Below are 18,024 nucleotides of genomic sequence, written 5' to 3'. Positions count from 1 at the left end.
GAGGGGGTGGACATGATACACCAATATACACACACAGGCTACTTCAACTCTGTGCCTTGATTTCCTTATCATTAAAACAGGAATAGAACCTACCTCATAGGGCTGTCATAAGGACTAAACAAAGAACTATTCATATGTCTGTCATTATCCCTTGTAAGAAATGCTTAATAAATGTTAGCTATTATTTATTATTATGAGGCACTGAGAGGTGAAGTAACTTTCAAGAATACATAGCTACTAAGGTATACTGCCTGGATGTGTAGCCGGTATGATGGCTTCAGATTGTACACTCTAAACCATCAAAAGAGCTTCTGCCTCGCCTTACCTTGCTGCAATGTATGTGAAGAAGTCAGATCCAATGATAACTGAAGTGCCCTCTAAAGCTAACATTTTATTCCACCAGACAGCCCTTTGATCAGCTTATTTCAGGGCAGAAGCAGGACACATGTGATCCCACTCACATGCCTACAGACTAAAGTAAAGAGGTACAGCTTAGGCTTGGGGTAGGTCTGAGAAACCATTCCAGCACGGAATAATCCATAGGTTAAGCCAGGAAGAAAAAAGTGTTCAGTGTGAGGCCCCCTTATTGAGCTATGAAGATTATATTTGTTTCTAGGAGGCCCAGAATTCACTCACAAGCCCAAGCTTTAATAGGCTGAAAATTACTTACAAGCATGCTAAGGAACCAAAGTAGGTTCTAAATCTAGAATCGTTAGAACACTGAGCAACTTTTATCCTCTTGGGGGTCAAATGTCTCTATGAGAACCTAGTAAAAGCTCTCTTCCAACCCCTCGAAAAATTGCCATATGTGCTCAGTCAGATACACAAGCACACACAACTTTAACTGCAATTTTGAGAGTTTCAAATTCCCTAAAATCTCTCTGTAGACTTTAAGTATCCCTTGGAATAGATCTACTTAGTTCTAGGGTTGTCCTCCCAGGGATTCAGATTTGCCCCAGGATCTACGTTGGGGTTTCTAGGCAGCTGTGTTGAGGAGACAAATCATGTATTGCAACTCAGCATAACTAATCCTGCATGGAAAAGACAAAGGCCCTTCTCTTCCTCTCCCACACCAATTCGTACTAAGAGAATTCAAACAGAAAAGATCTGTAATTCAATCCCAAAACACCAGCGGATGAAGAACAGGAACCCAAGATTATTTCATGTCCTTTGTCTACCTCACACCCATAGAACCACACAGAATCTTAGAAGTATAGAAAAATAACAAATAAAAACATCCTAGTCCACTGTGCTCCTCTTTTTATTCCAAGAAAGGAATCAGTCAAGATCACCAACTAGCCTTATTAGATGACTTTTCTCCCATATGGGCTTTGAAAACTACAGGTTCCCCAAGAAACCATATAACCTAATTCATAATTAAAGAAGTAATCAAAACAAGAAGATAATCTTTCCCCTCATAAGACAGTGTAAGTGTTGGTAAGGGTCTGGACAAATGTGTAGTCGCATGCATAGTTGGTAGGTTTGTAAATCAGTGCAGCCTTTGGTGGTGGCAGGACAATGTAACAATTTTTATTAAAAATATAAAAACAGGGGTGCCTGGGTGGCTCAGTTGGTTAAGCGTCCAATTCGTGGTTTAGGCTCAGGTCATGATCTCACAGTTCGTGGGATCGAGCCTGGCATTGGGCTCTGCCCTGACAGCTCAGAGCCTGCCTGGGATTGTCTCTCTCACTCTCTTTGCCCCTCCCCCACTCAAGCATGCACGTGCACACACACTCTCACTTTCTCTCTAAATAAATACACTTAAAAAAGAAATTACGTTCTGGAAAGATATAAGAAACTGCTACAGTTACCTTTGGAGAGGACTAGAGACCAAGAAGGAGAACTGTACTGATGTACAAACATGTAGAAATTATAAGTAACAGATAGGATTTTTTTTCTTTTTTTGTTTCATTACACTTCTCTTGATATAAACCTTAAATCTAATAAGTGTTACTTTAAAACAAAACAATAATTTCACTTAGATTTTATCTATTTTAAAGTTTATTTATTTGGGGGTGGGGGGAGGAGGAGAGAGAGAATCCCAAGCAGGCTCGCACTGTCAGTGTGGAGCCCAATGCAGTGCTCAAACTTATGAACTATAAGACCGTGACTTGAGCCAAAATCGAGAGTTGGTCACTTAACCAACTGAGCCACCCAGGTGCCCCAGACATTTGTTTTTTTTTTTTTTTTTTTTTTTTTTTTAAAGAAGCCATGTTTAGTGAGAAGACAAGTAGAAGGGGGAAGAGAACCCAACTACAACGCACAGTAGGAAACTGCTGGGAGGAAATCAGGAAGAGGATTAAAACACTTAACCCTTCCTCTTCTTTCAAGACACTGCAGGACAGCATGCACTATTCAAGCTTTCCACTGGGGATAAATAGCTCAGGGCCTCATTCCAGTTACTAGCTATTCATTACAATGGTAAGTATGGAGGGTAGTAGGTTGGGAGAAGGCTGACATAGTTAGCCCAAATTCTGCCCCTTATTAATATGGTTAAGAAGAATAATTATTCTTTTTTTCCCCAGAACAATTATTCTAAAGAGTCTTAAGTAGCAGAGATTGTTACAGCTGAACACAGGGAAACACAGGCAGAGAGCACACAGCGCACACAGTGCAAAGACACACTAGGGGTCCTGCCACTATATGCATTTCAGTAGGGTGAGAAAGCAAGGGCTGGGTGTGTATGCACCAGAGAGGGCAGGAGAAATGTCTGCTACTCTAAGGAAATTCAGGGAGCCCTGCTCAACACCAGGAGCACCCCTCTGAGCTATATAGATCTGCTGCAATAGTTCTAGCTCCCTCTGACTGCCCCATGGAGAGAATGAGCTAGAACTAAAAATCACCAAGGGAGATAATCCTCTGTACTTAATTGCTCCTTTCATTTGAGGCCTATGAAATAAATCATAACCTCTCTTACTTTCCATGATACTCTTCTGCAATATTGCTTTACAAAGTAGGAAGTTACCTCCATGCAGAATATCCAGAGGAGCAAGGCTAGCTTTAAGTATAGGTGCCATAAAAGCTTGTCCCTCACCCATAGGATTTAAAGAACATTAAAGAGCCTCCTATTTGAACCCATCCACACATTTCCCTTAATGATGCCTGAAATGCTTCTCTTAATGATTTGTACCATCAGTTGAAGATCGTCCTAAGTGTACTCTTTTAATAAAGCAAAGAGAAGGGGAAACACATTAGGTCCCTAACACTACAGCAGCTCTTAACCTTTATTGTTTTAACCACTAGTCTGGTTGAGAAACTGAAAAAAAGCAAACTCCCGTCACAGAAAAATGCACTTAGATGGGTACATAATACAATTTCCACACAATTTGGGGGATTCACTGTTCTCCTGAAGCTCATTTGGAAAACCCTGCAGCCTGGAATTAAGAGTCCATGGTTCGGTGGCCATGAGTTTGACACATTCTTCCCCTCCATCTCCTCCGTCCCCATCCCCTGCCCACAAGAGCTCCCAGGCATCTGGGGAACACTGGGCCTAAAGATATAAGGCAGTACTGAAGGGAGGTTCTCACTAGTTCATCTATTTGCCTTTAATTGACTTGTCTAGAGTCAAATTACAATTTACGACTCCCTTAGCAAGGAGTGTGGATTTCTCACACTGCCTGTCTCTTGGGACAGGGCTCCCCTGGCTTCACAGGCACCAGTATATGTTAAGAGATGTCCAATTGAGGGGCGCCTGGGTGGCGCAGTCGGTTAAGCGTCCGACTTCAGCCAGGTCACGATCTCGCGGTCTGTGAGTTCGAGCCCCGCGTCAGGCTCTGGGCTAATGGCTCAGAGCCTGGAGCCTGTTTCCGATTCTGTGTCTCCCTCTCTCTCTGCCCCTCCCCCGTTCATGCTCTGTCTCTCTGTCCCAAAAATAAATAAACGTTGAAAAAAATAATAAAAAATAAAAAAAAAGAGATGTCCAATTGAGATCAACAGCCAAACAGGTTCTCACAACCCTTGCTGGTTGATCACATTACCTCAGAGCTGAGGTGGGGGAAGTTTTAACACCATATGAATAAATGGGGCTCACCTCTGAGGTTTTCGAATATCCCAGAGTCCCACTCCTTCCTTTGAATTGGCTGTGGCCAATAACCTGGGCTCCACAGGGTTAAACATGACACTGTGAAAGGCTGATGGATAGTTCGCCAGGCAGAAGGGCTCTGTGAATAGAGAAATGACAATTAGCCCCATAGCTCATTCAGCACCTCTGGGCCAGAGGCAGGCAAAGCAGGAATGTGATTGAGGAGAATCACACCCTATGTAACTGTCCTAGTAGCCAGAGCCCCAAAGTAGTCCATCACCCCAGCAGTCACCCCTACTCACAAGGCTTCAACAAGGACTAGCACATACTTTCTGCATGCAAAGTCTGAAAACAGCAACTCTAGTACATACAAACAAACTTAAAGCTATAATACTCAGAAACACTGAGCATTGTACCTCTTCATATCCTGTGACAAAACAGAAATGGTTACAGGAACTGGGAAGGTAAGCTATTTAACAGTAAGTAAAATTGAATTCCACATGAGCTGAAAAAATTTACAACCAATTACTGGTAGGATTATTGTACCTTAATCCAAATTTATTAGTTTTAGAAATTAAAAGTTTTCAACTACGCAAAAATTTAATGAAGACAAAGCAAAACAATGAGAAAAATGAAGATGATGAAACATAATAGCAGTCTTCCCTTTTCTCTAAATTGCTCTCTAAATTGAGAGGAAAATAGCCTCAGTCTAGAATTTTATGATTTCATTCCCAGTATTGGAATATTTTTAAAAAGCACCTAATACTTGAACTCTTGCGTCCAGCCAGCTTCTAATCAACTTCACTTAGAAACCCTGCAGCCCTCTGCATAGACTAGCTGGCTCCAGGTGAGGAAGGAATGAATCGCCCTGCTACCCAGAAGGATATATTCCCGTGGAAGTTGTTTAGAAGCAACAGAGAGCACTCCGCAGTGTCGGATATCACATGGGACACTGCACAAGCCTCTGGACTGGGGCGCTCAGTCATCTCAGCCAGCGGGCAGTGAAGAGAAAGGAGAATTTCATCTACCTAGGACATGGGGACCCAGCCACAGTTGCTCCTTGGAGCTACCTTATCTTCCTGACCCTAAGAACAAGCTTCTCTTATAGCCTGAATCTCAATAATGGGGCACAGCCCAGCATGTTAAAATGCTCTGAATATAGAATAAGAAAAAGATCCAGATCCTGTCAGACAAGACAGGCAGGAAAGCAATTCTGTGTACACAGGTTATGATCTTGACAAAACTGCACTAAATGTGGGCACAGGGGTGACACTGAGGGTACAGCTGGAGGAAAGAGTCTTTGAAGACAGGCAGAGTTACAGAGTGAACTTTCTATTCAGGAAATGAGCGGAAATGATGCATTTCCTGAAAAACATCAGAGAAATTCAATAAAACAATTCTTCATTCTTATACTTCAGAAGCTCAAAGATCACATTTGGAGGAGGAGCTCACCTGGACAATCCCCCTTACACAGAGAGTATTTGCCATCACTTTCAGTTTCTATACACACATCTGAAATTAGGATGCAAGTGTATAACACACCTGTTCTCTGTAAATAACCAAGACTCTGTGCATGTCAGCACCACACACAGAGCTGGCCTTTGGTAGCTACTCTCTACAATGAAGAATTGCATCTCTATCCCTTGGGGCCATTAAGTACCAAGGTGCTGTGGTGCTTACTGTCCAAGGGTTTGTGGAGACTCACAAGTGGCTCAAGGAGGACTGAGAACGGTGCCTCACTTCTGACTGCTAAGGGGTAGGATGGGACCTCCAGAGACACACATCTATGCCCCAGCCCAAGAGTTTCCTCTCCCTTCCCATCTCTCCCACTCAGGTTACTCAGGTCATCAACTGGATCTGAATGAACTCGACATCAAATTCTTCAACACAGTCCAACAGCCCTTTGACCCTACCTCCATGGGGGGACTCCCGGATGTCCCAGATAAGAACCCGGCCATCATCTGAGGAGCTGGCAAAAATGTTGTCATTCACGGGGCTCACCGACAAGCCATATACCGCATCTTCGTGAGCAAACACATCCAAGGTCTCGCTGCTGAGAGACAGAGAGCAGAGAGAGGCACACAGGCACACACATGCACACGCAGAGTGCAGAGTCCCAGCCCCAGAGTTCCTCAGGTAGGGTTCTCTCTCATTTCCAGTAGAAAGTCAATCTAGTGAAACCCAAAGGAGATTGTATTTCCTTAGAAAGTAGGTACTGAATTTCAGGTAAAAAACGAAAACTCTTCTGGGGCCCCTGGATGGCTCAGTCGGTTAAGAGTCCAACTTCAACTCAAGTCATGATCTCACAGTTCGTGAGTTCGAGCTCCGCGTTGGGCTATGTGCTGACAGCTCAGAGCCTAGAGCCTGCTTCAGATTCCGTGTCCCCCTCTCTCTCTGACTCCCTCCCCCACTCATGCTCTGTCTCTCTCTCAAAAATAAATGAATACCAAAAAAATTTTTTTAAAATAAAAGTTCTATTAGAAAAACTTTTTATAGATTTCATGGTAAGTTTGCTTTTTGCACTAAATACGCATATTTGAAGGTAACTCAAGAGATGAGTTGAGTGTTTTCACTTACTGCAGAATGCATCTGCTTCTGTACAGATTTGGAGGTGGTGGTTGATTTCCAAAAACAAGGGAAAACTTTAAAGCAGCCAGGTCTGATGTCAGCAGGGGTAGAGGAGGGTTGATGTGGCAGTCTGGGATGGTAAGCATGAGCATGGCTCTGGAGCCAAGCTGTCTAAGTTCAGATCCTAGCACCACCACCTGACCTTATGTTATCTAACATCCCTACACCTCAGTTTCCTCATCTGCAATGAGACCATAATAGTATTCCTTCATAAAATTATTTTGAGGGTTAAACTGATTAATACATACAAAGCACCTAGAATAGTACCTAGCACATAAAGATTAGTCATTATTATGTTGTTGTTTCTTTCTCTTCCAATCTCTCCCTTTAAATTTTCACCTAAAAAGTATAAGTTCATTCCAAATTTATAAACCCTTTTCTTTTTTTAAAATCCAAATTGTTTTTCAAAAAACAACATTGGTGTAAAGAGAATTTGCCTCTCTTCATATGAGAAACAGAGCCAGTCACCTTCACATACCAACAATCTATTTACCTTTCAACATCATGGAGGATAACTTGCTCATCATTTCCTGTAAGGGAGAAAAGCAGACATTTGAAAACCTGCGAAGTGCTCCCTGTCCATATTACAACATAAAATTTTAAAGTTTTCAGAAAACATATGAACAAAGTCAATGTTAATACAAAGCAGGAATATTAATTACGAAAAAAAGCTTTATAAGACTAATTTCAGAAGGAGAGAGAGCATGCATGCAAGCAAGAGGGGTGGGGGGGAAGAGAGGGGGAGGGAGGAGGAGGGAAGGGGAGGGGGGGAGAGAGAGAGAGAGAGAGAGAGAGCGCGAGCGTGTGAAAGAGAGAATCTTAAGTAGACTCCACGCTGGACACAGGGCTCAATCTCATGACCAAGAAATTATGACCTGAGCCAAAATCAAGAGTCAGACGCTTAACCAACTGAGCCACCCAGGTGCCCCATGGCTAGGATATTCTTATAAAGAATTTTTGAAAGCCTTGTAGCAACTAGGTATAACATAATGAGTTTCCAAAATGAATTATTCAATTGAAAAAATATATTTTTATATATTTTATATATATATATATAAAACAGCCATCACAACAACAACAAAACTGTGGCCATTAAGAAAATGAATAAATGATCATGGGTAAATTAATTCATTCATCCAATCTAGTTTTTTTTTTTTTTAATTAAGCAAAACACTCAACCGTGAGACTTGGAATATAGATATTCTATACCTCAGTTTTTACCTATAAGATAGGGATGATAATTGTACATACTTCATAGGGTTACTGCAATGATAAGAGATTTTTAAAACCATTCAGAATAGGGCTGAGCACTTAGTAAGCCCCCAATAAATGTTTGCTACTATTCATATCCTTATCATTTTTTATAGCCATTAAAATGTGATGATTGTAGGGTTATAAATGATAGGAAAGTTTTTATCCACAACTTTTTTCTCTTGCATTTTTCTTTTATTCCATCAAGGAATCTAAAAATACTACATTCACAATTATGTGTAGTCCTGTAGTTTATATAACCAAACATAAAAACCTTATGAAAAGACAAAAGTACAAAAATTCCCACTCTACGCTGAAAGCACAGCCAACAGGCACTTAAACAGAAAGTAAAAGTAGCGGTAGAGGTGTGGCCCAGGTCATCTTAAAGCCCTGGCTACAAACTCTGTTGTGGGTGCATACCGAGTAAATCAAAACCACACTAATGCCTTTTTTTAGGTAATAGGAATAGCTGAGGGGATAGGGATACGGGAAGAGTAGATTCTGCCTGACCCTTGAGGAACTCCCAGTCCAGCTACACAAACAGTGACAAAATGGGTTATCTTGTTGTAGTGATATGCTCTACAATGGGGACACAGACAAAGGAGCAATTATTTCCTTCAGGAGCAGGTTGACAGTACATGGCAGAAGACGTCAATGTTTTGATAGGGAAGGAGACATTTGAACAGAAACTCTAATAACCCAAAACTATTACCAATGGAAGACTCAGGGGAATTGGGGGGACCGGACAATTAATCATGACCCATGACAGAACAGCAAGAGCAAACAACACAAGGGCACCAAAGGTGGCAAGTGGTGTAGTGGGCTAGAGTACATGATGCGGGGGAGGGAAGTGAGGCTAGAGAGGTAGACTGAAGTTTAGACTTTATCCTGTGGACACTGTAGGGTCAGAGGTTCACATGGTTAAACTTTATTTTTAAAAGAAAACTTGTATAAGTGACAAATTAGGAGGGCTAGAGACGTTGCAGAAATCACAAAGGCCACTGCAATAGTCCGGGTCAAAGATGAGGGCCTGAACCAGTGCAGTGGGTAAGGAAAGAGAGCAGAAACTAAAAGGATGAATATGAGAAGCTTCTAAGTCTGGTTGGTGAGTCACAAGATAGGTAAATGAAAGAAAGGAAGGTTTGAGGATGACTTCAAGATTTCTATTAGACTGAACCAGGTGAAACTGTCATTTTTTTGTAAGTTAAAAGTGCTTGATATCAGGGGCACTTGGGTGGCTCAGCTGGTGAAGTACCTGACTCTTGATTTCAGCTCAGGCCATAATCTCAAAGGTTTGTGAGTTTGAACCCTGCATCTGGCTCTGCGCTGACAGTATGGAGCCTGCTTGAAATTCTCTCCCCCTCTGTCTGCCCCTCCTCCCCACAAATAAATAAAAATAAAAAACCTTTTAAGAAAGCGCTTCAATATAAGCAGTTTCTTAAAGTTTAAACCTAATAGCTTGAATCATTAGGTGAACACTGATAATAACTGAGAAAGGGAATCCACGGAACAAGAGGAAGTATTTGTGCAGGAGAAGAAGACTAATAATCTTGGTTTTAGATTTGCTGTACTTAAATTGCTTTTAGAACACATAAGTAGATATTCCATGCAAAAATCTGCAGTGCAAAAGGGAGGTCAGGGTTAGAAATGCGGTGCTCAGAAAGGAGTGTGGTTGATGAAAGGCATCACCAAGAGGCTGGCTTGACATTCCAATTGTACCCTAACACACTGTTTTTCAAACAGGAGCCACCCATGGATCACAACATCAATTTGAGTTACAACCTTTAAGATCTTTAAAAACGAGGGGTGCCTGGGTGGCCCAGTCAGCTAAGCTTTTGGCTCTAGATTTCGGTTCAGGTCATGATCTCACAGCTGTGGGTTCGAGCCCCGTGTCAGGCTCCAGGCTGACAGTGAGGAGCCTGCTTGGGATCCTCTCTCTCTCTCTCTCTCTCTCTCAAAATAAACATTTAAAAAATATCTTTAAAAATGAAATAGAATTTTTAAAAAATCAGAATGTACCACACATAATAAGGTTAAGTACTATTTTAAATGTGTGCATGTTTCTATATGCCACATTGCAATGTAAAAAATTTTCTAACAAAAAAGACAAAGAATGAGAGTAAAGGATCAAAAGAACAGAAGAAAGGAGGGAAGGAAGGAGGAATTACTCTCACATACATGTCTAAACTGCTGTAATGCAGAGAAGACAAGCTATGGGAAACCATTTCTATAGCTCAGTGAAATAAAGGAAGAAAAACAAGGCTACTTTTTGGACTCTTTCATCTAAAATCTCAGCCACAGTGAATTTCCTAGGGTGGAAGTCTCCCTTCTTCTCACCTCCAGAGAATACTTTGGTGTTCCCACTGTTGAAAGCCAGGCAAAAAATGTTGGAATGGTGCTCTCCTTTCAGCTGTATGGGCTTGACTCTCGAGTGGATAGCTTGTTCCATGTGCCATAGCAGAACCCGCCGGTCATCTCCTCCTTGAGAGGGGAATAAGAATCTAGGGTTAAAATGGCTGACACTTCAAGGCTGACACTCAGTTTTGCCAGCCTCGAACTCTATCCCTTCCAAAACTGCAACTCCCCGACTCTGTGAGATTCTGATGGGGCACATAAACCCAGGACTCTACCGCCTTAACCATCAGGAGATACATGGTCTCTAAGCCACTCACTTTTCCCCAGGAATTAAATCTTGAACAGACATATGGAAAGGGATAAACACTGATATTGAAACCCTCAAAGGCACTCTATTCCTGACTTTCCAGAGACTCAGTTATTTAAATATATTTTTGCTTGCTACCTAAAATCCTTCTACTAATGTTCCCGGCAACCTTTTCTTATCTAACAGAAGGTGAGCTGGTTTCTAATGCTTGCAACCAAGGAACTCCATGGTAATAGTTCTAGCATACTGGTTTTCAAAGCACTCTCCTTGATGTGATTCATTGAATATGGGACAGCATACAAATGATAACTAAGGAATTGACTGTCACAGCAGGATCTAGACAGAGCCTAGCTCTCATGAAGCCCAGGTTCAGCTCTTTTCCTTTGCATAACTTACAATAGTCTGAATTAAATGAGCAGTACTGTACTGCATGAGCCAGCTCCTAGAGAATAATTATGTTCTATGTATTTTTTATTTTTGCAGATGCATTAAAAATGTCTGGAAGGATAAATAACTGTTACGTGTTAACAATGGTTAACAGTGGTTATTATTTCCAGGAAATAGGATTAAAATAAAAAGAACAGACTGGAGGGTTCTTACTTTTATTTATTTGGCACCCCCTCACTTTTTATAACAAGCCTATATTAGTCTCCTAATAAAAATTAAGTTACAACAGGGGCAAACATGAGCAGCAAACCACAGCAATCTCTATTCCTCTTCTTCCCCTTCTCCATTCAATACAACAGCCACAAATTATAGCACACCCATACAAGGGTATACCATGCAGCCGTGAAATCAGTAAATCTAGAACTTGGAAAGATGTCCAAAGGTCTTTGTGCAGGGGGAAAATAAGGTGTAAAACAGTATGTGTACCAAAATGCATTCTGTGTAAAACAAAAATTTTAAAAACTCCAGGACTGCAGGATCCTTGTCAATTTATTTACTGCGGAGTCTCCAAGCACCTAAATGAGTGCCCCCAAAGAGCAGAACTAATATGCTCATACTTGCATATCTATGTTTGTATTTGCCTATCTATATATCTATAAAAGAAACTGTTTATACTGGACACCATCTCCAGACTAGAGTTGGGAGACGTTTTTACTGTGGTAAAATACATAAAACATGAAATCTACCATTCTAACCATTGTTAAGTATACAATTCTATATACTTACACCGTATACTTGCACATTCTTTGTATTTGCACTGTTGTGCAACCATCACCACTATCCATCCCCAGAATCTTTACATCATCCCAAACTGAAACTCTGTACCTAATAAACAATAACTTTCCCCGCCCTCAGTAACTACCATTCTACTTTCTGCCTCTGTGAATTTAACTGTTCTAGCTAACTCATGTAAGTGGAACCATACAATAGTTGTCTTTCTGTGTCTGTCTTGCTCACTTTGCATAATATCTTCAAAGTTCATCCATACTGTAGCATGTACCAGAATTCCATTCTTTTTTAAGGCTAATATTCTGTTATACACATATACACACACCATATTGTGTTTATCCATTCATCCACTGATGGACATTTGGGTTGTTTTCACCTGTTGGCTATTGTGAATAATGTTGCTAAGAACATGGATGTGCAAATATCTGTTCAAGTCTCTGTTTTTAATTCTTTTGGGTTTATATTATTGGGAACCTTTTATTTTTTATTTCAAGCTTTTTATTTAAATTTTAGTTAACATGTGTGGTAAAATTGGTTTCAAGTGTAGAATTTTGTGATTAATCACTTACATACAAACACTCAGTGCTCATCACCATAAGGGCACTCCTTAATATGGATCACCCATTTAGCCCATCCCTCACCCTTCTCCCTCCATCAACCAACCCTCAGTTTGTTCTCTATAGTTAAGAGTCTCTGATAGTTTTCTTCCCTCTCTTTTCCCCCCTTCCCCTATGTTCATCTGTTTCATTTCTTAAATTCCACATGAGTGAAATCATATGGCATTTGTCTTTCTCTGACTTATTTCACTTAGCATAATACACTCTAGCTCCATACATCTTGTTGCAAATGTAATATTTCATTCTTTTTGATGGCTGAGTAAATATCCCACTGTACATAAATATATACATATCTTTATTCATTCATCAGTCAATGAATTTGGGCTGTTTCCATCATATGGCTACTGTTGATAATTCTGCTCTAAACATTGGGGTGCACGTGACCATTTCAATCAGTATTTCTGTATCCTTTGGGTAAATACCTAGTAGTGCACTTGCTGGAACGTAGGATAGTTCTATTTTTAACTTTTTGAGGACCTTCTATACTGTTTTCCGGAGTGGCTGCACAAGTTTGCATTTCTACCAACAGTGCATGAGAGTTCCTTTTTCTCCACACCATCGCCAACACCTGTTGCTTCCTGTGTTAATTTTGCCCATTCCGACCTGTGTGAGGTGGTATCTAATCATGGTTTTGATTTGTATTTCCCTGATGAAAGTGATGTTAAGCATCTTTTCACGTGTCTGTTAGCCATCTAGATGTCTTCTTTGGAAAAATATCTGTTCATGTTTTCTGCCCATTTCTTAACTGGATTATTTAGTTGTTGGGTGTTGAGTTTGATAAGTTCTTTACAGATTTAGGATACTAACCTCTTGTCAAATATGTCATCTGCAAATATCTTCTCCCACACAGACTTTTAGTTTTGTTGACTCGAGAAATTTTATATCTTATATTTTAATTCTTACTTTACACCTTCTTGTAGTACTTGACCTTTTGCCAGAAACATGTTTCCTTTTATAATGTAATTTTAAAAATCAATAGAAGATACAGTAGCCAAGTCAAATTTATTCTCCCTCCCATAGAAAGAAGTTGCCTCTGCTGCTTGAGTTCCTTCTTTCTTTCATTGTTGGTCAAAATCAAGTTGTGTGTCATCCTCCAAAGTGTTTCATTGTCTACCAAACTGATCCCTTAAGTGTGGCCTTGTGTTCTGTGTTTATGATTTGCCTATTTCAACTATGAATCTCTGGCCTGGGATGGTTATCTAAATTCTATATCTTAGGATGGATGGATGGCTCAGTCAGTGGAGCATGGGACTCTTGATCTTAGGATTGTGAATTCAAGCCCCACTTTGGGTGTAGAGATGATTTAAAATTTTTTTAAAAAATTCAAATCTCTTATAAGTTAAAGTCAAAAAAAATAAAGGTTTGGGTTTTTGTTATTTTGTTTTAATGAATAATAACACAAAGGAGTTTTTTACCCTAATAATAGATTCATACAGGCAGTGGGCACTTTAGTTCTCCATAGTTCCTACTCTTACTGTTTTTTCCCAACACTGAAGTCACAGGTCAGGGACCTATCATAGCTCTTGCTCCTGTGTATCCTGTGTTACAGAAATATTTCTCTGTGCCCATGTCTCTATCAAAAGTGGAAACTCAAAAGATAAAGAAGCCCACATGTTTCTTCTACTTACTCATGTTTCTAATCTAATCTCCCTGAGCCTGAGTTTCATCAAAAAAAAAAAAAAACTGGGATCATAACAGCTCTGCCCTCGTGGGTTTTATAGATTGTAAAGTCAAATACAAGAGGGTTAAGTAACTTACCAAGGTCGCACAGTAAGTAAAGTGGTTGAGCTGAGATTCAAAAGCAAGCAGTTAAGACTCTATAGCCTCCATTCTTAATCACTACTCTAGGTTGCCTGCCTTATAGAACAAAAAATTAACCATAAATGACAAAGCAGTTCACCTAATGGACAACTGAAGGGATTCTCTACCTTGGTAACATAACTGAAAAATGTACAAGTTAGAATAAAACAGGGGAGCATAGGAATAAAAACAGAGGCCAACCGAACTATAGTAAACTGAGAGACCAGAAACAGGGACCAGGAAAAGACTCCCTGAATTGAAAGATTCTAGCAATACACAAAATGGACAATGGCTTATACAAAGAATTCCTACAAATCAATTTTTAAAACCATTAGGAAAAGAGGCAAATATGATAACTCACAGAAGAGGACAACCAAAATAGCCAAAAGATATTACAGAGGATCTCAACCTCTATAGTAATCAGGAAAATGCAAATTATAATTTAAATAAGTTCTTACAAAGTGACACAAGGAAATGTACAAGGATGTACACTGCATCACTGTTTACAATGGCAAACAACGAAATTCTAAATAATACAAATATCCATCAATATATAAACTAATAAATTCCATTGGAATACAAATACAAATTAAATCTAAACCAAGCAGAACAACATACAGCAGTTAAAATGAACTAGATATATGTGTACCAACATAAATCTTGAAAACCTAATGGCAAGTAATAAAGCCAAGTTTCAGAAGGATATGTAAAAGATAACATTAAATATGTATTTTTAACTATACAAAATAATACCATATAGTTTGTTGATAAACACACATATACTAAAGAGGACTTCAATTGTACCTGTAAAGTTTTGTTTCTTTAAAAAAAATAAAAACAGACTATAAGCAAATTTAACAAATTGTCAACATTTTGTCAAATCCAATTGGTATCTATTTAAAAAATTATTTTAAGTTCCAGTACAATTAACATGCAGTATTATATTAGTTTCAGGTGTACAATATAGCTATTTAACAATTCTATACATTACTCTGTTCATTTCTCTGCTTTTCTTTATGCTTTATGGTATCAAGGAAATATTGTTACATCTCTTTTTTAATTTTAAGTGGGGTCCATGCCCAACATGGGGCTTGAACTCATAATCCTGCGATCAAGAGTCACACTATCAGCTGAGCCAGCCAGGTGCCCCAATATTGTTACATCTCTAAAGCATATCGGGGAACCTGGGTGGCTCAGTCGGTTGAGCATCAGACCTTGGCTCAGGTCATGATCTCATAGTTTGTGGGTTCGAGCCCTGAGTCGGGCTCTGTGCCGACAACTTGCTCAGAGCCTGGAGATTGCTTCAGATTCTGTGTCTCCTTCTCTCTCTGCCCCTCCCCTGCTCACGTGCTGTGTCTGTCTCTCAAAAATAAATGTTAAAAAAAAAATTTAAGTATAACAATGACACTGTGGTGCTGTTAAAAAACAAAAAAGTGCCTATCAGTTAGGGATGCATACATACTAAGGTAGGTGAAATAGTATGTCTGGAATTTCCTTTAAAATATTACAGAAAAAAGGTGGGGGAGGGTGCCTGGTGGCTCAGTAGGTTGAGTTTGCAGCTCAGGTCATGATCTCACAGTTCAGGATCAAACCCCAGGTTGGGCTCTACACTGACAGTACAGAGTCTGCTTGGGATTCTCTCTCTCCCTCTCAAAATAAATAAACATTAAAAAAAAAAAAGTAGGGGAGATAGGTGATCTTTTTTAAAGATTTTGTTTTTAAGTAATCTCTACACCCAACATGAGACTCAAACTTACAACCCTGAGATCAAGAGTCGCATGCTCTACTCACCGAGCCAGCCAAGCACCGCAGGATAGGCGATTAATAAAATGTTGGTAATTTTTTTTTCTTTTTTTGAGAGAGAGAGAGCACGAGTGAGATGCAAAAAGAGAGAGAGAGAGAAAGAGGGAGAGAAAAGGGACTCACCTGAAGCAGGGCTTGTGCTCACTGGAAGTGGGGCTTGAGCTCACCTGATGCGGGACTCAAACTCATGAAACAGGACATCCTGACCTGAGCCAAAGTCAGACGCTTACCAACTGAGGCACCCAGGCACCCAGTGTTGGTACTTATTATGGATGGGTATACTGTACTTTTGTGAATGCTTGAACATTTCCATAAAATAAAACATTTTGGATTTTTAAAGTTTTTATTTTGTTTTGGTTTTAATGTTTATTTTTGAGAGAGAGGGAGAGCATGCACAGTACAAAGGCAGAGAAAAAGAGAATCCCAAGGAGGCTTCACACTGTCAGAGCAGAGCCTGATGTGGGACTTGAACTCATACCGTGAGATCATGCCCTGAGCCGAAATCAAGAGTCAGACACTTAACTGCCTGAGCCACCCAGGTGCCCCAAAACATGTTGGATTTTTAAAATTTTCATGATAGAAAAAGAAAACAAAACTCTCTAGGATGGGCTGGGATACTCATGGCAAAGGAAAAACTGGTAGCACTTCTATTTATTTACTCAGACCTATGCAAGGCAGCACAACCTCTCCTGAATTAGAGTAGCTCTAAAAAAAAAGTTTAATAAACAAGAAAATAATATCTACATCTATGCACTCAGAGACATAACCATTCTCAGCTAAGGGTCATCCCCCATTATCCAAACAGCATTATCTTTAGTGTTTGTTCTAGACATTTAAAGAATGATTTACTTTTGCCAAATAAATACTTAGTAATTTAAAATGCATGGTTATTTGTAGAATGCCTTGGGACCATTTAAAACGATGTGTCCTTACTACTCGCCATGATGATGACAGCCCAAGTCCATAAGAGATTGGAATCACTGAGGCAGAAATTATGGCTATGGCAAGGCCTGCTTCTACTTTGCCCTCAAGGTTAGTGTCAGAAGATGTAAGGTGCACCTCTTCCCGGCCAACACACACATACACGCACACACATATTTCCTTAGGCAAGGTATTAAGAGCTCTGTGCCAACACAATACTTTTCAACCATGTGTTGGCAAAAACCACAGTGGTGCAAACTGAGGCATCACCTGAAATTGCTGGGCTGCTTTGAAGCCAGTAGAGGAAGAATAACTGCAACAGCTGTGGCCAATTCTCTGCCCCTGCCCACCCCCCACAAAGCAAAGGATGGCTGGTAAAATAAGGATAAATCAGTTCAGAACCTGAAAAAACTCTATAGTTCTCTCTCTGTGAATCATCTAATCAATTCAAAAGAGCAGAGATGGGGCACCTGGATGGCTCAGTCAGTTGAGCATCCGACTTGAGGTCACAGTCTCGCAGTTTGTGAGTTTAAGCCCTACGTGGGCTCACAGCCTGCTTTGCCCTCTACCCGGTCTCTCTGCCCCTTCCCCCACTTGTACTCTCTCAAAAATAAACAAACATTAGGGGGGAAAAAAAGCAGAGATTACATGGTTCCATGCACAGAGACTGTTGGACCTGCAAAGAATCGAAGTGAAGAGTTCGATCCTTTAAGCTGGCTCTGTGAGCCTGGCAGTCAAGTGCTTCTGTGAGGTTGGCCCCAGTCTCTCTAGGGCTTCTGTGGAAGGAGCACAGGGACCTCTTAGGAAGGCAAGGACTTTCTGCTTGGCACTAGTACCAGGCAAGGGACAAGCAGAGGACAGGGCTTCTAGGCCTGGTTTCCTCACAGACGCTTGCCTAGCTTCAATCCATCTGAGAACCCCAAAAGAACATAGCTACTCTGATGCTGGTCTTATTGGGTTGATTTAATTCTGCATTAAACTCACTAACTCATCCCCAAATGTACTATAATCACATTGTGGCAGCAGTTTTGTAGTTACAGAAAAACTATACTTAAAAAGCACTCTTTCTCAACGGATCCTGAGCTATAAGCAGAAACTATATAAGCCCTCACACCATACTGTAACAAAAGTAATTATTTAACATT

General features: G+C 40.3%; 1 protein-coding gene across 4 annotated transcripts in view; it reads right to left on the bottom strand.

Annotated features, from left to right (window-relative positions):
- The window catches only part of DCAF5 (DDB1 and CUL4 associated factor 5), a 104,687-nt gene that overhangs the window by 65,549 nt on the left and 21,114 nt on the right, over positions 1 to 18,024 (bottom strand). For 3 of the 4 annotated variants that reach the window (XM_047079443.1, XM_047079445.1, XM_047079447.1), the window contains exons 2-5: positions 10,238 to 10,381; positions 7,143 to 7,179; positions 5,935 to 6,074; positions 4,031 to 4,160 (exon numbers count right to left, since the gene is read on the bottom strand). In XM_047079443.1, coding sequence (XP_046935399.1) covers positions 4,031 to 4,160; positions 5,935 to 6,074; positions 7,143 to 7,179; positions 10,238 to 10,381 — 451 coding nt within the window. The remainder of the gene's footprint in view (positions 1 to 4,030; positions 4,161 to 5,934; positions 6,075 to 7,142; positions 7,180 to 10,237; positions 10,382 to 18,024) is intronic. The other variant, XM_047079444.1, reaches the window with a different exon arrangement.

The sequence above is a fragment of the Lynx rufus genome, unplaced genomic scaffold (genome assembly GCF_022079265.1).
Source record: "Lynx rufus isolate CCGP_SWC_20201006 ecotype Redwood Valley unplaced genomic scaffold, mLynRuf1.p SCAF_17, whole genome shotgun sequence".
In the NCBI taxonomy this organism is placed as follows: Eukaryota; Metazoa; Chordata; class Mammalia; order Carnivora; family Felidae; genus Lynx; species Lynx rufus.
The sequence above is the reverse complement of the archived record's forward strand: the minus strand, read 5'-3'. Positions and strand labels throughout refer to the sequence as shown.